General features: G+C 42.6%; 2 gene segments (V, D, J or C); both read left to right on the top strand.

Annotated features, from left to right (window-relative positions):
• The first annotated feature begins 6,190 nt into the window (after nucleotides 1-6,190).
• On the top strand, nucleotides 6,191-8,886 carry LOC133255907 (T cell receptor alpha variable 18-like). The segment is given in 2 exon segments: nucleotides 6,191-6,383; nucleotides 6,516-8,886. Coding segments are annotated over 2 exon segments (534 nt in total).
• Nucleotides 8,887-10,326: 1,440 nt separating this feature from the next.
• LOC133255908 (T cell receptor alpha variable 18-like) lies at nucleotides 10,327-13,345 on the top strand. The segment is given in 2 exon segments: nucleotides 10,327-12,388; nucleotides 12,521-13,345. Coding segments are annotated over 2 exon segments (519 nt in total).
• The last annotated feature ends 9,396 nt before the right edge of the window (nucleotides 13,346-22,741 follow it).

Here is a 22,741-nt window from a genome sequence, read left to right as displayed (position 1 = left end):
CTCATCTCAGGTGCATCAAACCTAGTTTGAAAAACAACACACAAATGATTCCAGGATGGTGTAGAAATGACAGTGATAGATGTGAATACAAGGTATGGTGAGAAGAGAGGTGGGTCCTAACTCAGCCTGAAGGACTGGATCAGCACTTTCATAAGGAGTAAATTGGTTCTTAAAGAAGGAATAAAAAGTTGCCTAGGCAAAGATTCTGGGCAGAAAGGAAGAACATTCTAAGCAGAGACAGCTCATCCCCTGGTTCTAGGGGACCAGGGAGGGAAATGACAAGAGGAGATCTCAGTTCAGTCTTTTTTCACACTCACACTATAACTTAAGTTGCCTAAATGAGCTTATTGTTCAATGTGATCAGACAATAGAAGCTGGGCCTGGAAAGACTTAAGGGAACTGTATTTCTCTGCATATTAAAGACAAAGAATTACTATCTGTCTCAGCCTCAGACACCATTGTGAAGTCTGCAGAAATTATTTGGTGCTTCCTTCCTTGAGCCCTACGCTCACCCCAGATACCTATTTCCCTTCTATGCCTACAACTTGAGCTCCTTTTCAGGGTAAATACCAAAAGATGTACAGCAGACTGCAGGAACAGAGGGAGAACGACAGAGGGCGCTGCTCCCTTTCCTTGGTGGTTTGATATAAATTCATCTTTCATTTCTGAGAGCCTTTCTCTCTTGCTCAGCCTATAGCATGATCTTGTAGGGGAGTTTGTCTTGCATAACACATGAACCAAGATTTTCTTGAAGATTTCAACAAAAGATCAAGAAACTAGAGGAATAGTTTTTTCAACTTTCGTGTATCCCCAAACTCAGCCTCCCACTGCTTCTGAGCCAGCTATGCTGTCTGCTTTGTGCTTAGGACTTGTGATCTTGTTGATAATGCATGAGCAACAGTTATTTAAAATTTCTAAGATGTTCTATTCCTTGGTTTTAGGATGTCATGTAACCTCTATCAAGCGGGAGATGGTCCCTCTTCCTTAGCCAACTTAACAAAGTCTTACTGTGTGTGTGTGGTTTTTTTCTTTAAGGAGGGACCCGTGGAGACTCGGTGACCCAGACAGAAGGCGTTGTTACCCTTCCCGAGAAGGCATCTCTGACTCTGAAGTGTACTTACCAGTCCAGCTATTCAGGTTTTCTTTTCTGGTATGTCCAGTACCAAAACAGAGAGCTTGAGATGCTCCTGCAAAGCTCATTAGGAAACCAGAAGGTGACCAACAGAGGTTTTGAAGCCACTCATATCTCGAGAGACAGCTCCTTCCACCTGCAGAAATCCTCCGTGCAAACATCAGACTCAGCTCTGTACTACCGTGCTCTGAGTGACACAGTGAGAGAGGCCGCAGGGGGAGCTGAACACAAACCCAAGGGCACAGATGGGGTCAGGCTGTGGGCAGCTCTCCAAAGTTCTGTGCTAGAGGCATCATCAAAGTACTTTCAGCTCTGAAGCTCAGAGCTAAGAACCTTGGAATTCTTGGATTGCCCTACAGAGTGGAATCTGGGGCGGGACAGTGTAAAGAGGAACCTAAGTGCTTTTCTCCGCAAATGCCTGTTTTCAGCCCATTCACATTCCCCCGAAAGACACAGAATCCCTTGAAGTGTCATTAACTCTTCAGTGACAATTCAGTTGGTATATGCTGAAATATTTCACAACCTGTTAATGCAAACTCCCAGGAACATTGTTAATGGATGACTGTGTGATCTGGAAGGTAGTCTCTGGTTTTAATAATTTAGACTAGGATTGTATGTCTTGCTGAGATACACCTGCAGACACTCCATCTTCAGTGACTAGGAGCTTTATTCTCTCTTCCCTTGACTTTTCCATCCCTATGGCTGCTACAGCAATGCTGCTACCTAGGTAAGTTCCAGGAGGAGAGTTTTCTGACAAGATAATCCTTCTGTCAATGGCCTTGTGGGTCAGAGCAGTCCAGTTGGTAACTATTGCAGGCATGGTGTGTATTGTTTGTATTCAAACAGGGTACAGGATATTCTCTTTGCCAATAATAACGTCACCTCAGGGGAAATTTATTCATCAGTCAGTCATATTTCTGATATATGGAAAAAGTGTTTATGTACTCTTACAATAAGCTATCTTTGGAGTGGAGTGAGCTTTTCACCTGCTCCAAGAAACTAGGAGAAAATATCACCCACTCCCAAAGCAGGAACATCTCCCCACTCCTCTGCTCATGAGCAGGAATGTGGAGCCACTTGGGCTCTGCATCTCTGCAACAATCATGCCCATTGCACAGAGCATCCCCTCTGCATCTCTGAAGGTTGAACTCCTGTCCACACCTTTGGGGACCAGACTTTCTGGAAGGACAGTGGGGGACACAGAAGGTGTGAAAAGAGATATGTTTTACTGCCAGGCAGTCAGGGAGATGTGGCCTAGACACTGATTATTTGTCATCTCATAATGTATAAACACAGCAATCAAAATACAGAGTTTAATAGTAGAATAGTTTTTACGGTCCTGGAGGATGTAGTCCCCATCCTCATTTAACAGGGTGGATGTCAGGACACCTACCTGAAGGTCAGTGCAGACTTCCTCCCTAACATCCTAGAGTCCTGCACCCTGGGTGTTGGCCACCTGAGCACTGGGGGTTCAACATCTTGATAAACAGGCCAGAGAAAGGGAGAGGGAGATGAAAAAACAAAAATAAATCTGAACAGTGAAAGGAAAGTATCCAAGCAGGTTTTATTCCCCTGGTGGTAACTGTGTTAGCACTCTACTTCTGGTCTGATCCCACATTCCACATCTCTGGGTTCAGGCTAGTGGGACTACAGACAGGACAGAGGATTTTTTTTTTTTCTTACCTGCTCCTCAGTCAACTGAAAGTGGTTTGAGATAGGAATCATGTCTGGTTTTGGTTTCCATGTTGTAGACAACTCTGTAAGTTTTCAGAATGAATGCTGGAGCATAGGGATTCCTGAACATGCACAAAAGTTTAAGAGAACCTCAGTGATCTGCTGAGCCAGAGAGTCTTGCCAGCATGATAACTTGACTCAAGACCCTAATTTTAGGGGGAACTTTGGTCCAGGGGATAGGACTCTGCACTCCCACTGCCGGGGTCCTGAGTTTGATCCTTGATCAGGGAACTAGATCTCACAAGCCAAAATTAAGACCTGGCACAGCCAAAAGCAAAAACAAAACAGAACAGCTCAGCAAACAGCTGTGCATTTAAAAAAAATACCCTAATTTTAGAAAAACAGGTCATTTTGACTGTTGAGAAATTCTATATCCATTAACAGGTATCATTTGAAGAAGATTGCTCTTGTGTTCAACTGACTTGGTCATTGCCATTTAGAAACATTTATTTTTAATTGTAAGACAATTGGAAAGCTACAGGTAAAAGGATGATACTAGAACCCTTCCCAACACCGAACACAAAATAACTCAAAATGGATTAATGACTTAAATGAAGGCCAGAATCCATAAAACTCTTAGAGGAAAACATAGGCAGTACACTCTTTGACATACATCACAGCACGACCCTCTTTGACCCACCTCCTAGAGTATTGGAAATAAAAACAAAAATATATTGGACTTAATTCAACTAAGAGTCACAGCATTGTTCCTGGGTTGACAGCACTGCCCTAAGAGTCCTCCCAGCTGTCTGCAGCCACAGCGTTGCCATGCCTTAGAATGGTGTATGTCAGCAAAGAACAATGTTTTGACTTCTTACCATAATACAGTCTTACTTTGCATAAGGCAAACCCAGCCCTAGATAAAACAAGCTATGAAATGACCGCTTAAATCTTCTTCTGGGTTCACTTCACTGGCACATATAATTGCACAGGAAACCATACAAATGGGCTGACAGACACTGAGCAAATAGTTCTTTCCACAGAGATTCCTGAATCCTTAATAAAACAAACAAACAAAAGACAGAGGAACACCACGTACATATGCCTCTGGAATGAAGAGTGCCCGGCTAACATATTAAGCATCTAAACTTGACATCCTAAAAAAAATGCTTCAGTTCAGTTCAGTTCAGTTCAGTCGTGCAGTCGTGTCCGACTCTTTGCGACCCCATGAATCACAGCACGCCAGGCCTCCCTGTCCATCACCAACTCCCGGAGTTCACCCAGACTCAAGTCCATCGAGTCGGTGATGCCATCCAGCCATCTCATCTTCTGTCGTCCCTTCTCCTCTTGCCCCCAATCCCTCCCAGCATCAGAGTCTTTTCCAGTGAGTCGATTCTTCGAGTGAGGTGGCCAAAGTACTGGAGTTTCAGCTTCAGCATCATTCCCTCCAAAGAAATCCCAGGGCTGATCTCCTTCAGAATGGACTGGTTGGATCTCCTTGCAGTCCAAGGGACTCTCAAGGGTCTTCTCCAACACCACAGTTCAAGGGCATCAATTCTTCAGTGCTCAGTCTTCTTCACAGTCCAACTCTCACATCCATACATGACCACAGAAAAAACCATAGCCTTGACTAGATGGACCTTTGTTGGCAAAGTAATGTCTCTGCTTTTGAATATGCTATCTATGTTGGTCATAACTTTCCTTCCAAGGAGTAAGCGTCTTTTAATTTCATGGCTGCAGTCACCATCTGCAGTGATTTTGGAGCCCAGAAAAATAAAGTCTGACACTGTTTCCACTGTTTCCCCATCTATTCCCTATGAAGTGATGGGACCGGATGCCATGATCTCAGTTTTCTGAATGTTGAGCTTTAAGCCAACTTTTTCACTCTCCACTTTCACTTTCATCAAGAGGCTTTTTAGTTCCTCTTCACTTTCTGCCATAAGGGTGGTGTCATCTGCTTATCTGAGGTTACTGATATTTCTCCCAGCAGTCTTGATTCCAGCTTGTGTTTCTTCCAGTCCAGCGTTTCTCATGATGTACTATGCATATAAGTTAAATAAACAGGGTGACAATATGCAGCCTAGGTTGAGTTAAAACCACTATGTGACAAGAAGTGAAACGATAGTGATTGTGTTTCAAGAACCAAGGTCCCTAATTAAGCTCACCTGTCCGTCATGAGGCTAAAAGGGTAAGGTTGCTGTCATCCAAAGTTGGTCCAACTCCAATCCACTCTCCCCCTCAACCCCTGGCTTATGCTTATCTCTCTTGTCTCTCTTTTTTCAACATTCCTCCTCTCTGGTACTGCTGCTGCTGCTGCTAAGTCGCTTCAGTCGTGTCCGACTCTGTGCGACCCCATAGACGGCAGCCCACCAGGCTTCCCTGTCCCTGGGATTCTCCAGGCAAGAACACTGGAGTGGGTTGCCATTTCCTTCTCCAATGCATGAAAGTGAAAAGTCAAAGTGAAGTCACTCAGTTGTGTCCAACTCTAGCGACGCCATGGACTGCAGCCTTCCAGGCTCCTCTGTCCATGGGATTTTATAGGCAAAAGTACTGGAGTGGGGTGCCATTGCCTTCTCTGCTCTCTCTGGTACAGAGGTGCACAATTTTTAGGTATTTCAGGATCTCTGTTTTCCTATTCTGTCTCAATCCCACAATGAGACAGCTGCACTATTTTTGGTAAATCCCTCATGCACTGATGCCTAGAAACTGCCTCCATGAAGTAAGCTGGGCAATGTTAGTGCTCATCTCATCTGTTTTCCTTATCTCTGTGCTACCTGATATTCAAGGTCCAAAAATAGTTTTCCAATTGGAAGATCAACTCTACCATTAGCAATGAAAAAGAAGTCACATATTTTACTTTTATTGTGTTTTACAAAGCTGTCATTCCATGATAAATCAGGATAATAACCTTATCACTTAACTACACATTATTTGACATCTGCCTTAGATAAAAATTTCTCCAGGGCATGTTGACAGAGTCAACATGAATATAACTACTTCAGAGACGTGACTTGGGTTGAGGAGGAAGCACTTTACATTCAGGGGGATCCTTCTCTGACCCATGGGAATCTTGAAAGCATGTGCAAGGAAGAAATCTCTGACTATTCCATCTATAAATTGTAACTAGGGATTCTTGCGAAGCTAGAGATACCTGTACCATGCAAAAAATTATGGAAGTAATAATAGAATATTTCCCTAGGCACGCTTATGTTTAGGACTCTCTTCTTAGGGTCCTGTCCCATTCTCCTGTGTGTTCCCCACAAGCTATTATCCTGAGAAATACGTCAGACCGCACTGTGGTGCAATTTTCACTATGACCACCAGAGGGCGGGACTTCCTTCAGATGCGGTTGCTCATTGTATTCAGGAGCTGGTTTCACTTGCCTGCTTTGTAGCTGCAAGAGAGAATATTGCTGCAGTACAGAAAGGGGCTCTCAGTTTCTGAGTGAGGAGCTTCTGTAAAATCCAGATGAAGACTAGATTTGTTAGGCCGGTGTATTCCCGGGAACAAGGATCGTGTTCTTTTGCAAATATGCATTCTGCCACTCACTCAGTTCTTCTGATCATCTTAATATTCAGTAAGTAACATTTTGTTCTAAATGTTAAGGATTTTTCACTTTCTTATAATTGTGGGTAAGTTTTATTTTTCTTCTCTGACTGAAAACTCCTCTCCTGTACATTTCTACGGTAACAAAGTGATTCTCTTCCAGGAAGTACCAATGGTGACTCAGTGAACCAGACAGAAGGCCCAGTGACTGTCTCAGAGGGGGCTCTCATGACCCTGAACTGCACTTACCAAGCCACATATTCAAATTCCTATCTTTTCTGGTACGTCCAGCATCTCAACAAAGCTCCTCAACTCCTCCTGAAGGGCTTAACAGCCGACAAGAAGGTAGAGCATGAAGGTTTTCAGGCCACTCCTGTTAAGCGTGACAGCTCCTTCCACCTGCAGAAACGGGCAGTGCAAGCATCAGACTCGGCTGTGTACTACTGTGCTCTGAGTGACACAGTGAGAGAGGGCTGCGGGGGAGCTGAGCACAAACCCAGAGTGCAGATGGGGCTCTGGCTGTGGGCAGCCCTGGAAGGGGTATTGTTTCTCTCTCCAGAGGTACTGTCGAAGCACTTCCAGCTCTGATACTCAGAGCCAAGGACCTTGGAATTCTTGGATTGTCCTACAGAGGAATCTGGGGCAGGATAGTATAAAGAGGAACCTAAGAGCTTTTCTCCAAAAATGCTTGTTTTCAACCCATCGACATACTCCCAGATGGCATAGAATCCCTTAAAGTGACATTAACTCTTCAATGACAATTCAGATTATATATGCTGAAATATTTCACAATGTGTTAAGGAAAATTTCAGGGCACATTGTTGATGGATGACTGTGTGACCAGGAAGCTAGTCTCTGGTTTTTAAAATTCAGGCCAAGATTGTGTATCCTGCTGAGTTTCACCTGCAGACACTCCATCTTCAGTGACTGGAGCTTTATTCTCTCTTTCCTTGACTTTTCCATCCCTTCTGGTTGCTCCAGAAATGCTGCTGCCTAAGTAAGTTCCAGGAGGAGCCATCCTGAAAAGATATTCCTTCTGTCAAGGGCCCTGTGGATCAGAGCAGCCCACTCTGTAAATATCGCAGGTGTTGTGTGTATTGTTTGTATTCAAACTGGGTACAGGATATTCTCTTTGCTAGTAACCTCATCTCAGGGAAATGAATGCCAAAGAATGTTCAAATTACCATACAATTGCACTCATTTCACATGTTAGCAAGATTATGCTCAAAATCTTTCAAGCTAGGCTTCAGCAGTACGTGAACCAAGAATTTCAGATGTAGAAGCTGGGTTTAGGAACCACAGCAGATCCAATATCTGCTGGAAACAGAAAAGGCAAGGGGATTAAAAAAATCATCTATTTCTGCTTCATTGACTACGCTAAAGCCTTTCACTGTGTGGATCACAGCCAACTATGGAAAATTCTTAAAGAGATGGGGATACCCAAGAAACCTGTATGCAGGACAGGAAGCAACAGTTAGTACTGGACATGGAACAATGACTGGTTCAAAATTGGGAAAGGAGTACGTCAAGGCTATATATTGTTTCCCTGCTTATTTAACTTATACATGGAGTACATCATGTGAAATGCAGGGCTGGATGACTCATAAGCTGGAATCAAGATTGCCAGGAGAAATATCAACAACCTCAGATATGTGGATGATATCACTCTGATGGCAGAACATGAAAAGAAGCTAAAGAACCTGTTGATGCAGGTGAAAGAGGAGAGTGAAAAAGCTGGATTAAAGCTCAACATTAAAAAATCTAAGATTATGGCATCTGGTCCCATCACTTTATGGCAAATAGATGGGGAAAATGTGGAAATAGGGACAGATTTAATTTTACTGGGCTTCAAAATCACTGCAAATGGTGACCGCAGCCATGAAATTAAAAGATGCTTGCTCCTTGGAAGAAAAACTATGACCAACCTAGACAGTATATTAAAAAGCAGAGACATTACTTTACCCACAAAGGTCCATATAGTCAGAGCTATGGTTTTCCCAGTAATCATGTATGGATGTGAGAGTTGGACCATAAAGAAGGCTGAGTGCCAAAGAATTGATGCTTTCTAGCTGTGGTGTTGGAGAAGACTCTTGAGAGTCCCTTACTGCAAGGAGATCAAACCAGTCAATCCTAAAGGATATCAATCCTGAATATTCATTGGAAGGACTGACGCTGAGGTTGAAGTTCCAATATTTTGGCCACCTGATGTGAAGAACCGATTCACTGCAGAAGACCCTGATGCTGGAAAAGATTGAGGGCAAGAGGATAAGGAGGTGACAGAGGATGATGGTTTGATGGCATCACTGACTCAATGGACATGAGTTTAGCAAACTCTGGGAGATAGTAAAGGATAGGGAAGGACACACAACTCCTGCAATATTTACAAAGTGAGCTGCTCTGATCCACAGGGCCCTTCAGAAGGAATATCTTGTCAGGAAGCTCTCCTCTTGGAACTTACTTAGGCAGAGCATTTCTGGAGCAACCAGAAGGATTGGAAAAGTCAAGGAAAGAGAGAATAAAGCTCCTGGCATGCAGCAGTTCATGGGGTTGTAAAGAGTCAGACATGACCTAGGGACTGAACAGCAACAAAAACAGGGAAAATTAATTCATCAGTCACGTTTCAGACACAGGGAAAAAGTATTTATGTACTCTTACAATAAGCTGTCTTGGCAGCAGAGTGAGCTTTTTCACCTGCTCAAGAAACTAGGAGAAAGTATCAGCCCCTCCCAAAGCAGGAACGTCTCCACACTCCTCTGCTCATGAGCAGGATGTGGAGACACTTGGGTCACTGCTCTGCATCCCTGATACAATCATGCCCATTGCACAGAGAGTCCCCTCTGCATCTCTGCAGGCTGAATTCCTGTCTAGAGCTTCGAGGAGCAGACTTTCTGGAAGGACAGTGGTGGGCACAGCCGGTGGGAAAAGATGTCTGTTTTACTGCTAGGCAGTCTGTGAGATGTGGCCAAGATACAGAATCATTGTCATTTCACAATTTGTAGGCGTGCGTGAGTTGCTCAGTGGTATCTGACTCTTTGTAAACCTGTGGACTATAGCCCATCAGGCTCCTCCTGTCCATGGAGTTTTCCAGGCAAGAATACTGGAGTGGGTTGCTATTCCCTTCTCCAGGAGATCTTTCTGACCCAGGGAGTGAACCCTCATCTCCTCAACTGGCAGGCAGATTCTTTATCACTTAGCACCTGGGAAGCCCAATTTATTGGCACAACTACTTAAATGCAGAGTTTAATAGTTACAGTAGTTTTATGGTCTTGGCAGATGTAGTCACCATCATCACTTAGGGTGAATCTGGACACCCACCTGAAGGTAAGCACTGCCTTCCTCCCTGACATCCTAGAGTCCTGCACACTGGGTGCTGGCCACCTGAGCACTGGGGGCTCAACAGCTTAATAAAGAGGTCTAGAAATGGAGAGGGAGATGAAAGAGCAAAAATAAATGTTAATGGTGGGGAAAAAAAGTATTCTAGCAGGTTTTATGGAGAAGGCAATGGCACCCCACTCCAGTACTCTTGCCTGGAAAATCCCATGGATGGAGGAGCCTGGTAGGCTGCAGTCCATGGGGTCACACAGAGTCGGACACGACTGAACGACTTCACTTTCACGCATTGGAGAAGGAAATGGCAACCCACTCCAGTGTTCTTGCCTGGAGAATCCCAGGGATGGGGGAGCCTGGTGGGCTGCCGTCTATGGAGTCTCACAGAGTCGAACACAACTGAAGCGACTTAGCAGCAACAGCAGCAGCAGGTTTTATTCCCCGGGTGGTAACTGCAACAGCTCTCTACTTCCAGTCTGATCCCTCATTTCACATATTGGGGTACAGGTTAGTGGGAATACAGTCCGTTCATAGGATGTATATATATATATATATATATATATATATATATATATATTTTTTTTTTTTTTTTTTTTTTGCTCACCTGCTCCTCAATCAACTGAAAGCAATTTAAAGTAGGAATCGTGTCTGATTTTTGTTTCCACATTGTAGACAACCCTGTAAATTTCCAGAATGAATGCTGGAGACTAGGGATTCCTGAAAATGCATAAGAGTTTAAGAGAACCTAGGTGATCTGCTGAGTCAGAGAGTCCTGCCAGCATGATAACTTCAACTCAAGATTCTAATTTTAGGTGGAGAGTTGGTTCAGTGACTGGGGCTCTGCACTCACATTGAAGGGGCCCAGGTTCGATCCCTGGTCAGGGAACTAGATCCCACAAGCCTAAACTAAGACCTGGTGCAGACAATAAACAAAACAAGCAAAAAGAACAGCTCAGCAAAAAGATGTGCATTTAAATGATCCCAGTTTTGGTAAGAAGCAACAAAGTTCATTTTAACTGGTGAGAAAATCTCAGTAGGTGAAAAAGGCACATTTGAAGAAGATTGTTCTTTTCAACTGACTTAGTCACAGCCATTGTTACTGGACTGACAATGCGGCCCTGAGAGCCTGTGTAAGGCAACCTCACAGCTCTCTGCAGCCACACATTCCCAAGCCTTAAAATGGTTTATGTCAGCAAAGAACAATGGCAGCAATTCTCACCATAATATAGTCAGACTTTGCATAAAATAAACCCTATCCTAGAGAAAAGAACAAGCTATGAAATGACCCCATTAAATCTTCTGCTGGGTTTGCTTCACTAGCACAAATAATTGCACAAGAAACTACACAAACAGGCTGACAGACACTGAGCCAACAGTTGTTTCCATTGAGGTCCCTGAATCCCTAAGAAAACAAACAAACAAACAGAAGACAGATCGATGCCACACACGCCTCAGGAATGAAGAGTGCCCGGCTAATATACTAACCATCTAAATCTGACATTCTAAAAAAGATACTTAGTTGAATTAAAGCAAGAATGTGACAAGAGGTAAAAAGACGTTCAAGAACCAGGTTAAGTAAGGTCACCTAAGTAAGGTCACCTGTCCCTCATGAGGCTAAAGGTGTAAGATTGCTGTCATCCGAGGATGGTCCAACTCCCCCCCGCCCCACTCTCCCCACCAAGCCCTGTCTTGCGCTTCTCTCTCTCTCTCTTTTCAACATTCCTCCTTTCTGGTACAGAGGTCCACAATTTTTAGGTATTTTAGGATCTCCGTTCTCCTATTCTGTCTTAGTCCCACAATGAGACAGCTGCACTATTTTTGGTAAATCCCTCATGCACTGGTGCCTGGAAGCTGCCTCCATGAAGTAAGCTGGGCAATGTCAGTGCTCATCTCATCTGTTTTCCTTATCTCTGTGCTACCTGATGTTCAAGGTCCAAAAATAGTTTTCAATTGGAAGATCAACTCTACTGTTATCAGTGAAAAAGAAGTCACATATTTTATTTTTGTTATGTTTTACAAGTATGTCATTCCATGATAATAACCTTATCACTTAACTGCACATTATTTGACACCCGCTTTACAAAAAATTTTCTCCATGGCATGTTGACAGAGTCAACATGAATATAACTACTTCAGAGAAGTGACTTGGGTTGAGGAGGAAGCACTTTCCATACAGAGGGATCCTTCTCTGACCCATGGAAATCGGAGACACATGCAAGGAAGAAACCTCTGACTATTCCATCTAGAAATTGTAACTGGGGATTCTTGCGAAGCTAGAGATACCTGTACCATGCAAAAAATTATGGAAGTAATAATAGAATATTTCCCTAAGCACGCTTATGTTTAGGACTCTCTTCTTAGGGTCCTGTCCCATTCTCCTGTATGTATCCCACAAGCTATTATCATGAGGAATAGGTCAGACCGCACTGTGGTGCAATTTTCACGATCACCACTAGAGGGCGGGACTTCCTTCAGATGCGGTTCCCCATTGCATTCAGGAGCTGGTTTCACTTGCCTGCTTTGTAGCCACAAGACAGAATATTGCTGCAGTACAGAAAGGGGCTCTCAGTTTCTGAGCGAGCAGCTTCTGTAACATTCAGATGGAGACTAAATTTATTAGATTTATGTATTCCAGGGAACAAGTATCGTGTTCTTTTGCAAACATGCATTCTGCCACTCACTCAGTTCTTCTGATCATCTTAATATTCAGTAAGTAACATTTTATCCTAAATGTTAATGATTTTTCATTTTCCTATGATTATAGGTAAGTTTTATTTTTCTTCTCTGGCTGAAAACTCTCCTTCTGTACATTTCTATCATAACAAAGTGATTCTCTTCCAGGAGGGACCAATGGTGACTCGGTGAACCAGAAAGAGGGCCCAGTGACTGTCTCAGAGGGGGCTCTCCTGACCCTGAACTGCACTTACCAGACCACGTATTCAGATCCCTATGTTTTCTGGTACGTCCAGCATCTCAACAAAGCTCCTCAACTCCTCCTGAAGGGCTCAATGAAAGACCAGAAGCCAAAGAGTGAAGGTTTTCAGGCCACTCTTGTTAGGACTGACAGCTCCTTCCACCTGCAGAAACGGGCAGTGCAAGCATCAGACTCGGCTGTGTACTACTGTGCTCTGAGTGACACAGTGAGAGAGGGCTGCGGGGGAGCTGAGCACAAACCCCGAGTGCAGATGGGGCTCTGGCTGTGGGCAGCCCTCTGGGGGGTTGCTGTTTCTGTCTTAGGTGTTTTATGCTAGCTGTGTTGCTGTTTATGTACTAAGTCATGTCTGACTCTTTTCCGACCCTATGACTGTAGGGCTCCTCTGTCCATGGGATTTCCCAGGCAAGATGACTGGAGTGGGTTGCCATTTCTTTCTCCTTGGAATTATCTCAACCCAGGAATGGTACCCGTGTCTCCTGTTTGACAGGCAGATTCTTTACCACTGAGCCACGTGGGAAGCCCCTGTTTTATGCCAGAGGCATTGTCAAAGTACTTCCAGCTCTGAAGCTCAGTGCCAAGAACCCTGCAATTCTTGGACTGGTCTACAGAGAGGAATCTGGGAGGGACAGTGAGGAGAGGAATCTAAAAGGCCTTCTCCAGAAATGTCTGTTTTTAGCCCAGTCACATTTCTCCAGATGGCATAGAATTCCTAAAAGTGACATTCAGTTCAGTTCAGTCGCTCAGTCGTGTCCGACTTTTGCGACCCCATGAATCACAGCATGCCGCCAGGCCTCCCTGTCCATCACCAACTCCCAGAGTTCACTCAGACTCATGTCCATCGAGTCAGTGATGCCATCCAGCCATCTCATCTTCTGTCGTCCCCTTCTCCTCCTGACCCCAATCCCTCCCAGCATCAGAGTCTTTTCCAATGAGTCAACTCTTTGCATGAGGTGGCCAAAGTACTGGAGTTTCAGCTTTAGCATCATTCTTTCCAAAGAAATCCCAGGTCTGATCTCCTTCAGAATGGACTGGTTGGATCTTCTTGCAGTCCAAGGGACTCTCAAGAGTCTTCTCCAACACCACAGTTCAAAAGACATTAACTCTGTTCAATGACAGTTCAGTTGATACGTGCTGAAATATGTCACAATCTGTTGATGAAAACTCCCAGGGCACCTCGTTCATGGATGAATGTATGACCTTGAAGCTACTGTCTGATTTTTATAATTCAGACCAGAATTTTTTGTCTTGCTGAGTTTCACCTACAGACACTCCATCTTTAGTGACTGGGACCTTTACACTCTCTTCCCTTGACTTTTCCAACTCTTACGGTTGCTCAAGAAATGCTGCTGCTGCGAGTCCCATGAAGATGGTTTCCTGAGAAGATATTCCTTCTGTCAAGGGCCCTGTGGGTCAGAGCAGTCTAGTCAGTGAACATTTTGTGCATCAGGTGTCTTGCTTATATGTTGGTGACACAGCTCCACCCTCATCTTGTCATCATGGCAGCTCTTTACAGAATGCTAGGTCATGATCGTGATTCTGGTCTTGAGGATCTGTGCTGTGAGAAATTCTGGACATAAACATGACCACGTAATCTGACATATTATCTTTATCACTGTATTGAGGCCTCTGATCCTTTTGAAATTTGTCAAATTCAGTGACCAAGCAAACACTCAGTCCGTTAGTGAAAAGAGGGCACATGGACTTTTGTTGACCGGGATTCTAAATTCTTTACATATTCACAATGTTCCTACAGCAGAGGAACAGAAAACAGAGAAATGTGTGGCTCTCACTGTAACTTGCAATGAATGAAACTCACCAAGAGAAACTGATCCTGGCATTCTGGAGGTCTCTCAACCTCACCGTCCTTTATCCCTCTTGGATGATTCTGTGGGACTGACAGATACAGATGAAGGTTTTGCAGAGCCTGAGCCTTCTGTGATTTCAGAGGCTATTCTTAAGAAAAAGAAAATGAAATTGCAGAATCAAGTTTCTTGGGCCCAGGACACTAAGGGATCCTGAAATACATGCTGAATTTGCTTCATAAATTTTACCCTCCTCTTTAAGATCAAAGCATTATAACCATCTTATTTTGTCCTGATATTGGCAGGTTAGAACCCCCAGGACTCTTTCTGTCCCAGCACTTGATCTGTAATTAATACGAGTATTTTCTGCTGTATCACTTTTTAAATAACAGCTTTATAAAGATAATTCACATATCATCACCTTCACGCTTTTAACTGTACAATTGAGTGGTTTTTAGCATGTTCACAGAGTTGTGCAGTCATCAGTACTATCTGATTCCAGAACACCACCCCAGGAAGAAACTTTGTACCCGTTAGCAGTCACTCCCGTTTCCTGTAACCCCCAGACACTGGCATCCACTCCTCTGTTCTCTGTCTTTATGGATTTGACGGTTCTGGGTGTTTCCTAGAGATAGAATCAGATCGCATCTGACTGTTAAGTACCGTCTTCTTTCACCCAGCGGAATCTCTCCATGGCGTGTCTCCATATCAGTTCTTCGCTACTCCTTATGGTCACTTAATAGGCTGCTCTGTGATACCACCTGTTCTCCTTATCCATTCTTCACTTGAAGAATGATTGTTTTGGAAACATTTGGTTATTTCCACTTTTTAGCTCTTATAAATAATGCTGGTATGAGCATTCATGTGGAGGAGCTCTATTGCTCTAAATGGATCTACTTTGAGTTAGAGGTTTGACTTTTTGTGTTTTCATATTTGTTTCATTTCATTTTGCTTTATTTGGTATCAACATTTCCTTATGGATGTAAAAAGAGGAAGCACAAGAGAAAATGCTCTTTAAAATTATGATTTAATGCTTACATGAGATATAATCATTCCAAGCTATCCCTGCATTCATTCGGGACAACTTTTTGAGCACCTGCTCATATATGTCAGTCACATGAATAAGTGTTGAGAATATAGTATACATGATCGACTCTCCTGCTTTAGGATTGTATTGCTTTAAGACACCACACGTGTCTTAAAATAATGTTTTTTCACAAATCATTTTATTCACTCACTGAGCTCTGTTTGTCCCCAATATGTGACATTGACAGGTTTATGGGCAATGGGCTAAGCTTTTAAATCCCTCTCCACCTCTCAGGTAGATACTAGGAAACTTCCAATTTACATATGACAAAATTGAGGTGTAGAGATGTTTAGTAACTTAATCAAGGTTACATAACCAGTGAGGAGCAGAGCTTGGGTAGGACGTCAATCATTCTGATGCATGACTAATATTCATAAAAGCTAATGGATAGAACCACCATGAAATCTGTTTCTTTTTTGTTAAATACCATTGCCTTCTTAGAATTTTATACTTTTTGAAATTTTCATTTAATGAAAAATAAGTTAATGCAGTAAAGAAAACTGTGCCTTACTCAATGGGCAATCACAGGAGTCTGTATATGTTCCTGAACACTGAAGCCAAAAAATTGCGTCATCATCTTTTATGTCTTTGAACATAAATGTGCTCAGATTCTCTGTGATTGAATAACCTGCTTATTCAGGGCTTATAGCTGAGCCTCAGTAGCCATATTAAAGAGAATATACATTACAGGTCTTTGCCATGGCAATGAGGACTATATTTTTCAAATAAAAAAACCCATTTGTGTGGCAATTATGTCTCCTCATTGGGACTGTAAGACAGCATTTTCTGTTCTGCTACACTGTATATCTTATTAAAGCAAATCCTTTTTTTAGACAATTAGTAAATATGGGTCTGGGCTTCCCCCAGGGCTCAGTGGTAAAGAATCCGCCTGCCAATGCAGAAGATCTTCTTCAGGATGAGTTCAATCCCTGGGTCGAGCAGATCCCCTGGAGAAGGATATAGCAACCCACCCCAGTATTCTTGTCTTGGAAATCCCATGGACATAAGAGCCTGGTGGGTTACAGTTCATGGGGTTGCAAAGAGTCGGGCTCAAGGTAGTGACTAAAGAGCAACAAATACGGGTATGATGAGGAAGTTTCATTGATTTTTCTAATCACATTAGTAATTTGTGCCAAAGCAGAAACTTTCAAAGGCAATTTTCTCTCAATACAAAAGCCTAAAATCTAGTGTTTGCTTTAGTGGCTTCACGAATTTCTAGGGTTTTCAAGTGAAAGCTACCTGATAAACCTGAGAGGGAGAGTAAAAAGAATGCTGGTCCATCTTCCTCTCTAACATTAAGCAGACTGATTTATCAAGAATTTCCAGGTCAGAATACTGGAGTGGGTAGTCATTCCCTTCTCCAGGGGACCTTCTCAACCCAGGGATCAAACCCAGGTCTTCTACATTGCAGGTGGATTCTTTACCAGCTGAGCCACCAGGGAAAGCCCTTATGAAGAACAATAACATTTAAAATGTTGATGACCTTGGTCTTACATGTTTTCATGGACCTATGTCTAGATCAGTGAGACACAACTCCCAATATTTAAGATGGCAAAGAGTTTAAGACTATGATGCAGGGAATAGACGTCAATGGAGACTGAACTGTGCTGGCATTTCTAACAGGATTTCTATTGCTTTTGATAATGCTGTGGCTCTGGATTTGTGTATTTTTAGGGTTTTCCCTATCCCAATTTCCACCACAATTAATGGGTGTGGTTGGAAGAGTTGAGGGTGATTTAGAAATATATGTATTGAGTTTTAACAGGAGTTCTTATATTTAGGCACTGGCTAAAATTTTCTGAATTTACTTTTGTTTACACACATACACACATGTAAATTGTGATCACATACACATGTATTTCTCCCCCTGCTGCTATCTAACATGTCATACACTTGACAGATTTTGTGACACAGAGGCAAGATATGAAATCATTCATAGACAACAAAATATTTTGCAGGTAACTTTTACCAGATTCCATAGGAGGCGGGAACAGAGATTGAATCGAAAAATTCTGCCTTTCTGTTAGAGTCAAAACCCCAGTGTTACTTTTGAATCTCTGATCCAAAGGAGAATGAACTGAACATGATTCAGTTTTACCACTGTTTATTTCTAGTCTGATAGTGTTCTGATTCGACAAACTGATGTGCAGAAGTCTAGCATTTCCCTCTTATGAAGGAAACGTGTGACACGACACAGACAAACGGCCCTCCAGCTGCTGACTCAGTTTCCTGCGTGGGGCAGAAGCATCACACAGCCCAGGAGCTCTGCCTGGACCTCTCGAGCACAGGGTGCAGAATTCAGATCTGGATCTGAAATGGAGCAGAGGCCGTGTCACTGTAGGGAGGAGCTGCCCATGTGCTGGTTGCCAGTGTGCTGAGGGCAGGCAGAGCCTTGTCTGTCTTGATGAGCGTGGCCACACACAGGACTCATGAGCCTCTCTCAGTGCCAAGGCTGTGGGGAGGGGCAGACCACTGTTACCTGATGCATCTTGAAAGAGAGGGGTAATGGGCAATGGAATCAGGGCATTAGGTCCTAAGCCACTTCATCCCCTATATCATCATGGTTGTAAGTAAAGGCTCTTTCCTGCAGGATCCAACATGACCCAGAAGGTAACTCAAGTCCAGTCTGCAATTTCTGTGGTGGAGAAGGAGGCTGCAACCTTGGACTGTGTATATGAAGCTAGTAGTTATGGTTATTATTAAAAAATCAGACATCACATTGAAAACTGGATTTCTAGCTTCTCTATAAAAATATCTAAGAACACAACATCCTCTGGGATAGAGGTCAAAAGTCATGTTTGATTGCATAATGCCTTTGATATAGACTCATTTTATGTTTAAAATCTATGCAGATTTACCATTCACAACATGAATAGCCCAAAAATAAAATTTTAAATTATTAGTCCTAATATAGAAGCTGATCCAGAAAGCAAACAAATCTGAATTAACATCTCATGGAAATATACCTGTTTTTTTTTTTTCCCTGTGATTTTTATCATCACAGCATGGATCCCAGTGTGAGAAATTTCAGTAGAGTTTATTTATTAATTCTTAGTTTTCTGGTAATTATTGGGGAAACATTAGTTGGCAAGGCAGATGTGATGTCTGCTTTGATGGAGCTCTTGTTCCAGGGGGCTGTAGTGGTATCCGGTACAGGAACGTAGGCATAAAGGACATTTGATATCATCCTTAATAAAACGATGAATTGAAATTAGCTGAATTCAAACCCTGTCGTCTGCATCACAGCATGACTTTTGAGGTGTTCCTTAGCCTCTTTTGGCATCAGTTTCTTCATATGTAAAGTGGCAATAATAGAACCTACTTCATGGACTTAAGAATCAAAATCATCTATATATCTCTATCTGTTTAAAATCATTATAAAATTAAATTATATATAAACACACCTGCCTGTGTGTTTTATAGAAATAAAATTTTAAGCACAGGTACATATTATGGCATCTTGATACAGCAGGGATCACAATGATGACCATTATTAATATAAAAGGCAGAGTTTGTTTCAGTACCTACGTCAGATTTTCATTCATGTCATTTTTTTTATAACACAAAGTTTCTCCTTATTTTTCAAGAAAGGAACCAAAGCTCAGTGAAAAGCCAGGGCCATGTTGGCGCTGTTAGGAATGCTGCCTACAGGGGTTGGTAGCCCTGCGGTCAGTGTTCCCATTCTCAGCAGCCCCTCCAGACAAGTCCCCGGTCCTGACAGAGAAGAGCAGGTGACTTATGCTCAACATAAAAGTGCCCTTCTCAGCGCCAGGCAGGGCCACTTTAGTTCCCCTGACTATATAACTGAGGTGTATTTTATCATATTTGTTGACAGATCAATGGGAAAATGCTCTAAGACATGATCAATATTCACTGCAGCCTTCAAACTGATTTGGTTTCAGCTTGCACACAATTAATAAACATTCAGCAAAGTTCCACATGTCAAGATAAAAGATAATGAAGAAATGGCATTTTTCACCTAAAAAAAATATACTGCTATTGCATAACTTGTGAGAGACAAAATCTCTGTGTAAGTTAAGGAGAGATTTTTTCCTGTTATTGTTTTAAAAGTATATAAACACTTTTTCAATATATCTGAAACTTGACTGATTGATGAATTAAATTTCCCTGAGATGATGTGATCACTGGCAAAGCGGATATTCTCATCCTGTATCCAGTTTGAAGGCAGACTGCCATTGGAGTGGAGTGAGTTTTCACGTGCTCCAAGAAACTAGGAGAAAGTATCAACCCCTCCCAAAGCAGGAACATCTCCCTACTCCTCTGCTTGTGAGCAGAAATGTGGAGCCACTTGGGTCAGTGCTCTGCATCTCTGCTACAATTGGGCCCATTGCACAGAGTTTATCCTCTGCATCTCTGCAGGCTGAACTCTTGTCTGCAACTTTGGGACCAGACTTTCTGTAAGGACAGTGGGGGACACAGAAGGAGAAAAGAGATACATGTTTTATTTCTGGGCAGTCTAGGAGATGTGGCATAAACACTGAATCATTGTCATTTAAAATGAGATGGATGAAACTGGAACCTATTATACAGAGTGAAGTAAGCCAGAAAGAAAAACACCAATACAGTATACTAACGCATATATATGGAATTTAGAAAGATGGAAACAATAACCCTGTGTACGAGACAGCAAAAGAGACACCGATGTATAGATCAGTCTTATGGACTCTGTGGGAGAGGGAGAGGGTGGGGAGATTTGGGAAAATAGCATTGAAACATGTATAATATCATGTATGAAACGAGTCGCCAGTCCAGGTTTGATGCACGGTACTGGATGCTTGGGGCTGGTGCACTGGGACGACCCAGAGGGAGGGGAGGGGAGGGAGTAGGGTGGAGGGTTCAGGATAGGGAATGCGGGTATACCTGTGGCGGATTCATTTCGATATTTGGCAAAACTAATACAATATTGTAAAGTTTAAAAATAAAATAAAATAAATTTATAGGCACAACCATAAAAATGCAGAATTTAATAGTTATAATGGTTTTAATATTCCTGGAGGATGTAGTCCCCATCCTTATTTAACAGGGGGGATGTCTGAACACCCACCTGAAGGTAAACACAGATTTCCTCCAAACAACCTAGAGTCCTGCACACTGGGTGTTGGATACCTGAGCACTGGGGCTTCAACATCTTGATAGACAGGGCATAGGAAGGGAGAGGAACATGAAAAAACAAAACTAAATCTGAACAGTGAAAGGAAAGTATCCAAGCAGGTTTTATTCCCCTGGATGTAACTGTGTCAGGTCTCTACTTCCAGTCTGATCCCTCATTCCACATCTCTGGGTCCAGGCTAGTGGGACAACAGACAGGGCAGAGGAATTTTTTTTTTTTTTTTTTAACCTGCTCCTCAGTCAACTGAAAGCAGTTTGAGATAGGAATCATGTCTGGTTTTGGTTTCCATGTTGTAGACAACTCTGTAAGTTTCCAGAATGAATGCTGGAGCCTAGGGATTCTTGAACATGCACAAAAGTTTAAGAGAACTTCGGTGATCCACTGAGCAAGAGTCCTGCTAGCACGATAACTTGACTCAAGACCCTAATTTTAGGGGGAACTTTGGTCCAGGGGAATAGGACTCTGTGCTCCCAATGCCGGGGGCCTGAGTTTGATCCTTGATCAGGGAACTAGATCTCACAAGCCAAAATTAAGACCCAGCACAGCCAAAAACAAAAACAAAACAGAACAGCTCAGCAAACAGCTATGCATTAAAAAAAAAAACAAAAAAAAAACGCTAATTTTAGAAAAACAGGTCATTTTTACTGTTGAGAAATTCTGTGTCCATTAATAGGTATCATTTGAAGAAGATTGCTCTTGTATTCAACTGACTTGGTCATTGCCATTTAGAAACATTTATTTTTAATTGGAAGATCATTGGAAAGCTACAGGTAAAAGGATGACACTAGAACCCTTCCCAACACCAAACACAAAATAAACTCAAAATGGATTAACGACTTAAATGAAAGCCAGAATCCATAAAACTCTTAGAGGAAAACATACATACATCACATACATATCTCTTTGACATACATCACAGCACGATCCTCTTTGACCCACCTCCTAGAGTATTGGAAATGAAAACAAAAATATGCAAAGCGGACTTAATTCAACTAAAAGTCACAGCATTGTTCCTGGGTTGACAGCACTGGCCAGAGGGCCCCTGTAAGGCAACCTTCCAGCTGTCTGTAGCTGCAGCGTTACCATGCCTTAGAATGGTGTATGTCAGCAATAAACAATGTTTTGACTTCTTACCATAATGCAGTCTTACTTTGCATAAGGAAATCCAACCCTAGAGAAAACAAGCTATGAAATGACTGCATTAAATCTTCTTCTGGGTTCACTTCACTGACACAAATAATTCCACAGGAAACCAGACCAATGGGCTGACAGACATTGTACAAACAGTTCTTTCCACAGAGATTCCTGAATCCTTAATAAAACAAACAAACAGAAGACAGATGAGCACCATGTACATGTGCATCTAAACTTGACATTCTAAAAAATACTTAGTTGAGTTAAAACAACTATGTGACAAAAAGTGAAACAATAGTGATTGTGTTTCAAGAACCAAGGTCCCTAATTAAGCTCACCTGTCCCTCAGGAGGCTAAAGGTGTAAGGTTGCTGTCATCCAAGGATGGTCCAACTCCCCCCAACCCTGCCCCCCTGCCAGGGTCCAGCCCCAGCAAGATCCAGGGGCAACCTCAGGATGACGGCTTAGGGGATAAGGACAGCAAAGCAGAGAGCAGGGCTTGATCTTCCTTGATTAACATAGAAAGCCAATAAAGCTCCTATGTTCCAAGGAGTCATCGTGAAAGAAGAACAGAGAGAGAAAAGCAGGGAAAAGGAAAAAAAGAACGACACGGGGAGACCAAGCTTCGGTGAGCGAGGCCCATAACTTTAACTTTATTTTCAAAAGGAACTTTTATACCTTGACTTGTACACAGAGGGAAATGAAAGATGCAAAGTCATACAGAATCAGCCCAAACATTACATCTGTTTTGTCTTTATCAAAACAAGGATTTTTTCTGCATACCTTTCCCATAAACAATGTTGTGTACATTATCTTCTGGCCTTGGAGGCCTGTGGACATTTTATGACCCTTTTTTGATAAAGGCTGCTCAACCAGAAAACTTGTTTTCCCTTAAAGTGTTTCTTCTTTATTTCTCCCAGCCTCTGCTGCTGCTGCTGCTAAGTCGCTTCAGTCGTGTCCAACTCTGTGCGACC

This window comes from Bos javanicus, chromosome 10, assembly GCF_032452875.1.
Source record: "Bos javanicus breed banteng chromosome 10, ARS-OSU_banteng_1.0, whole genome shotgun sequence".
NCBI classification, from domain to species: Eukaryota; Metazoa; Chordata; class Mammalia; order Artiodactyla; family Bovidae; genus Bos; species Bos javanicus.
This window is presented reverse-complemented; position numbering and strand designations above follow the sequence as displayed.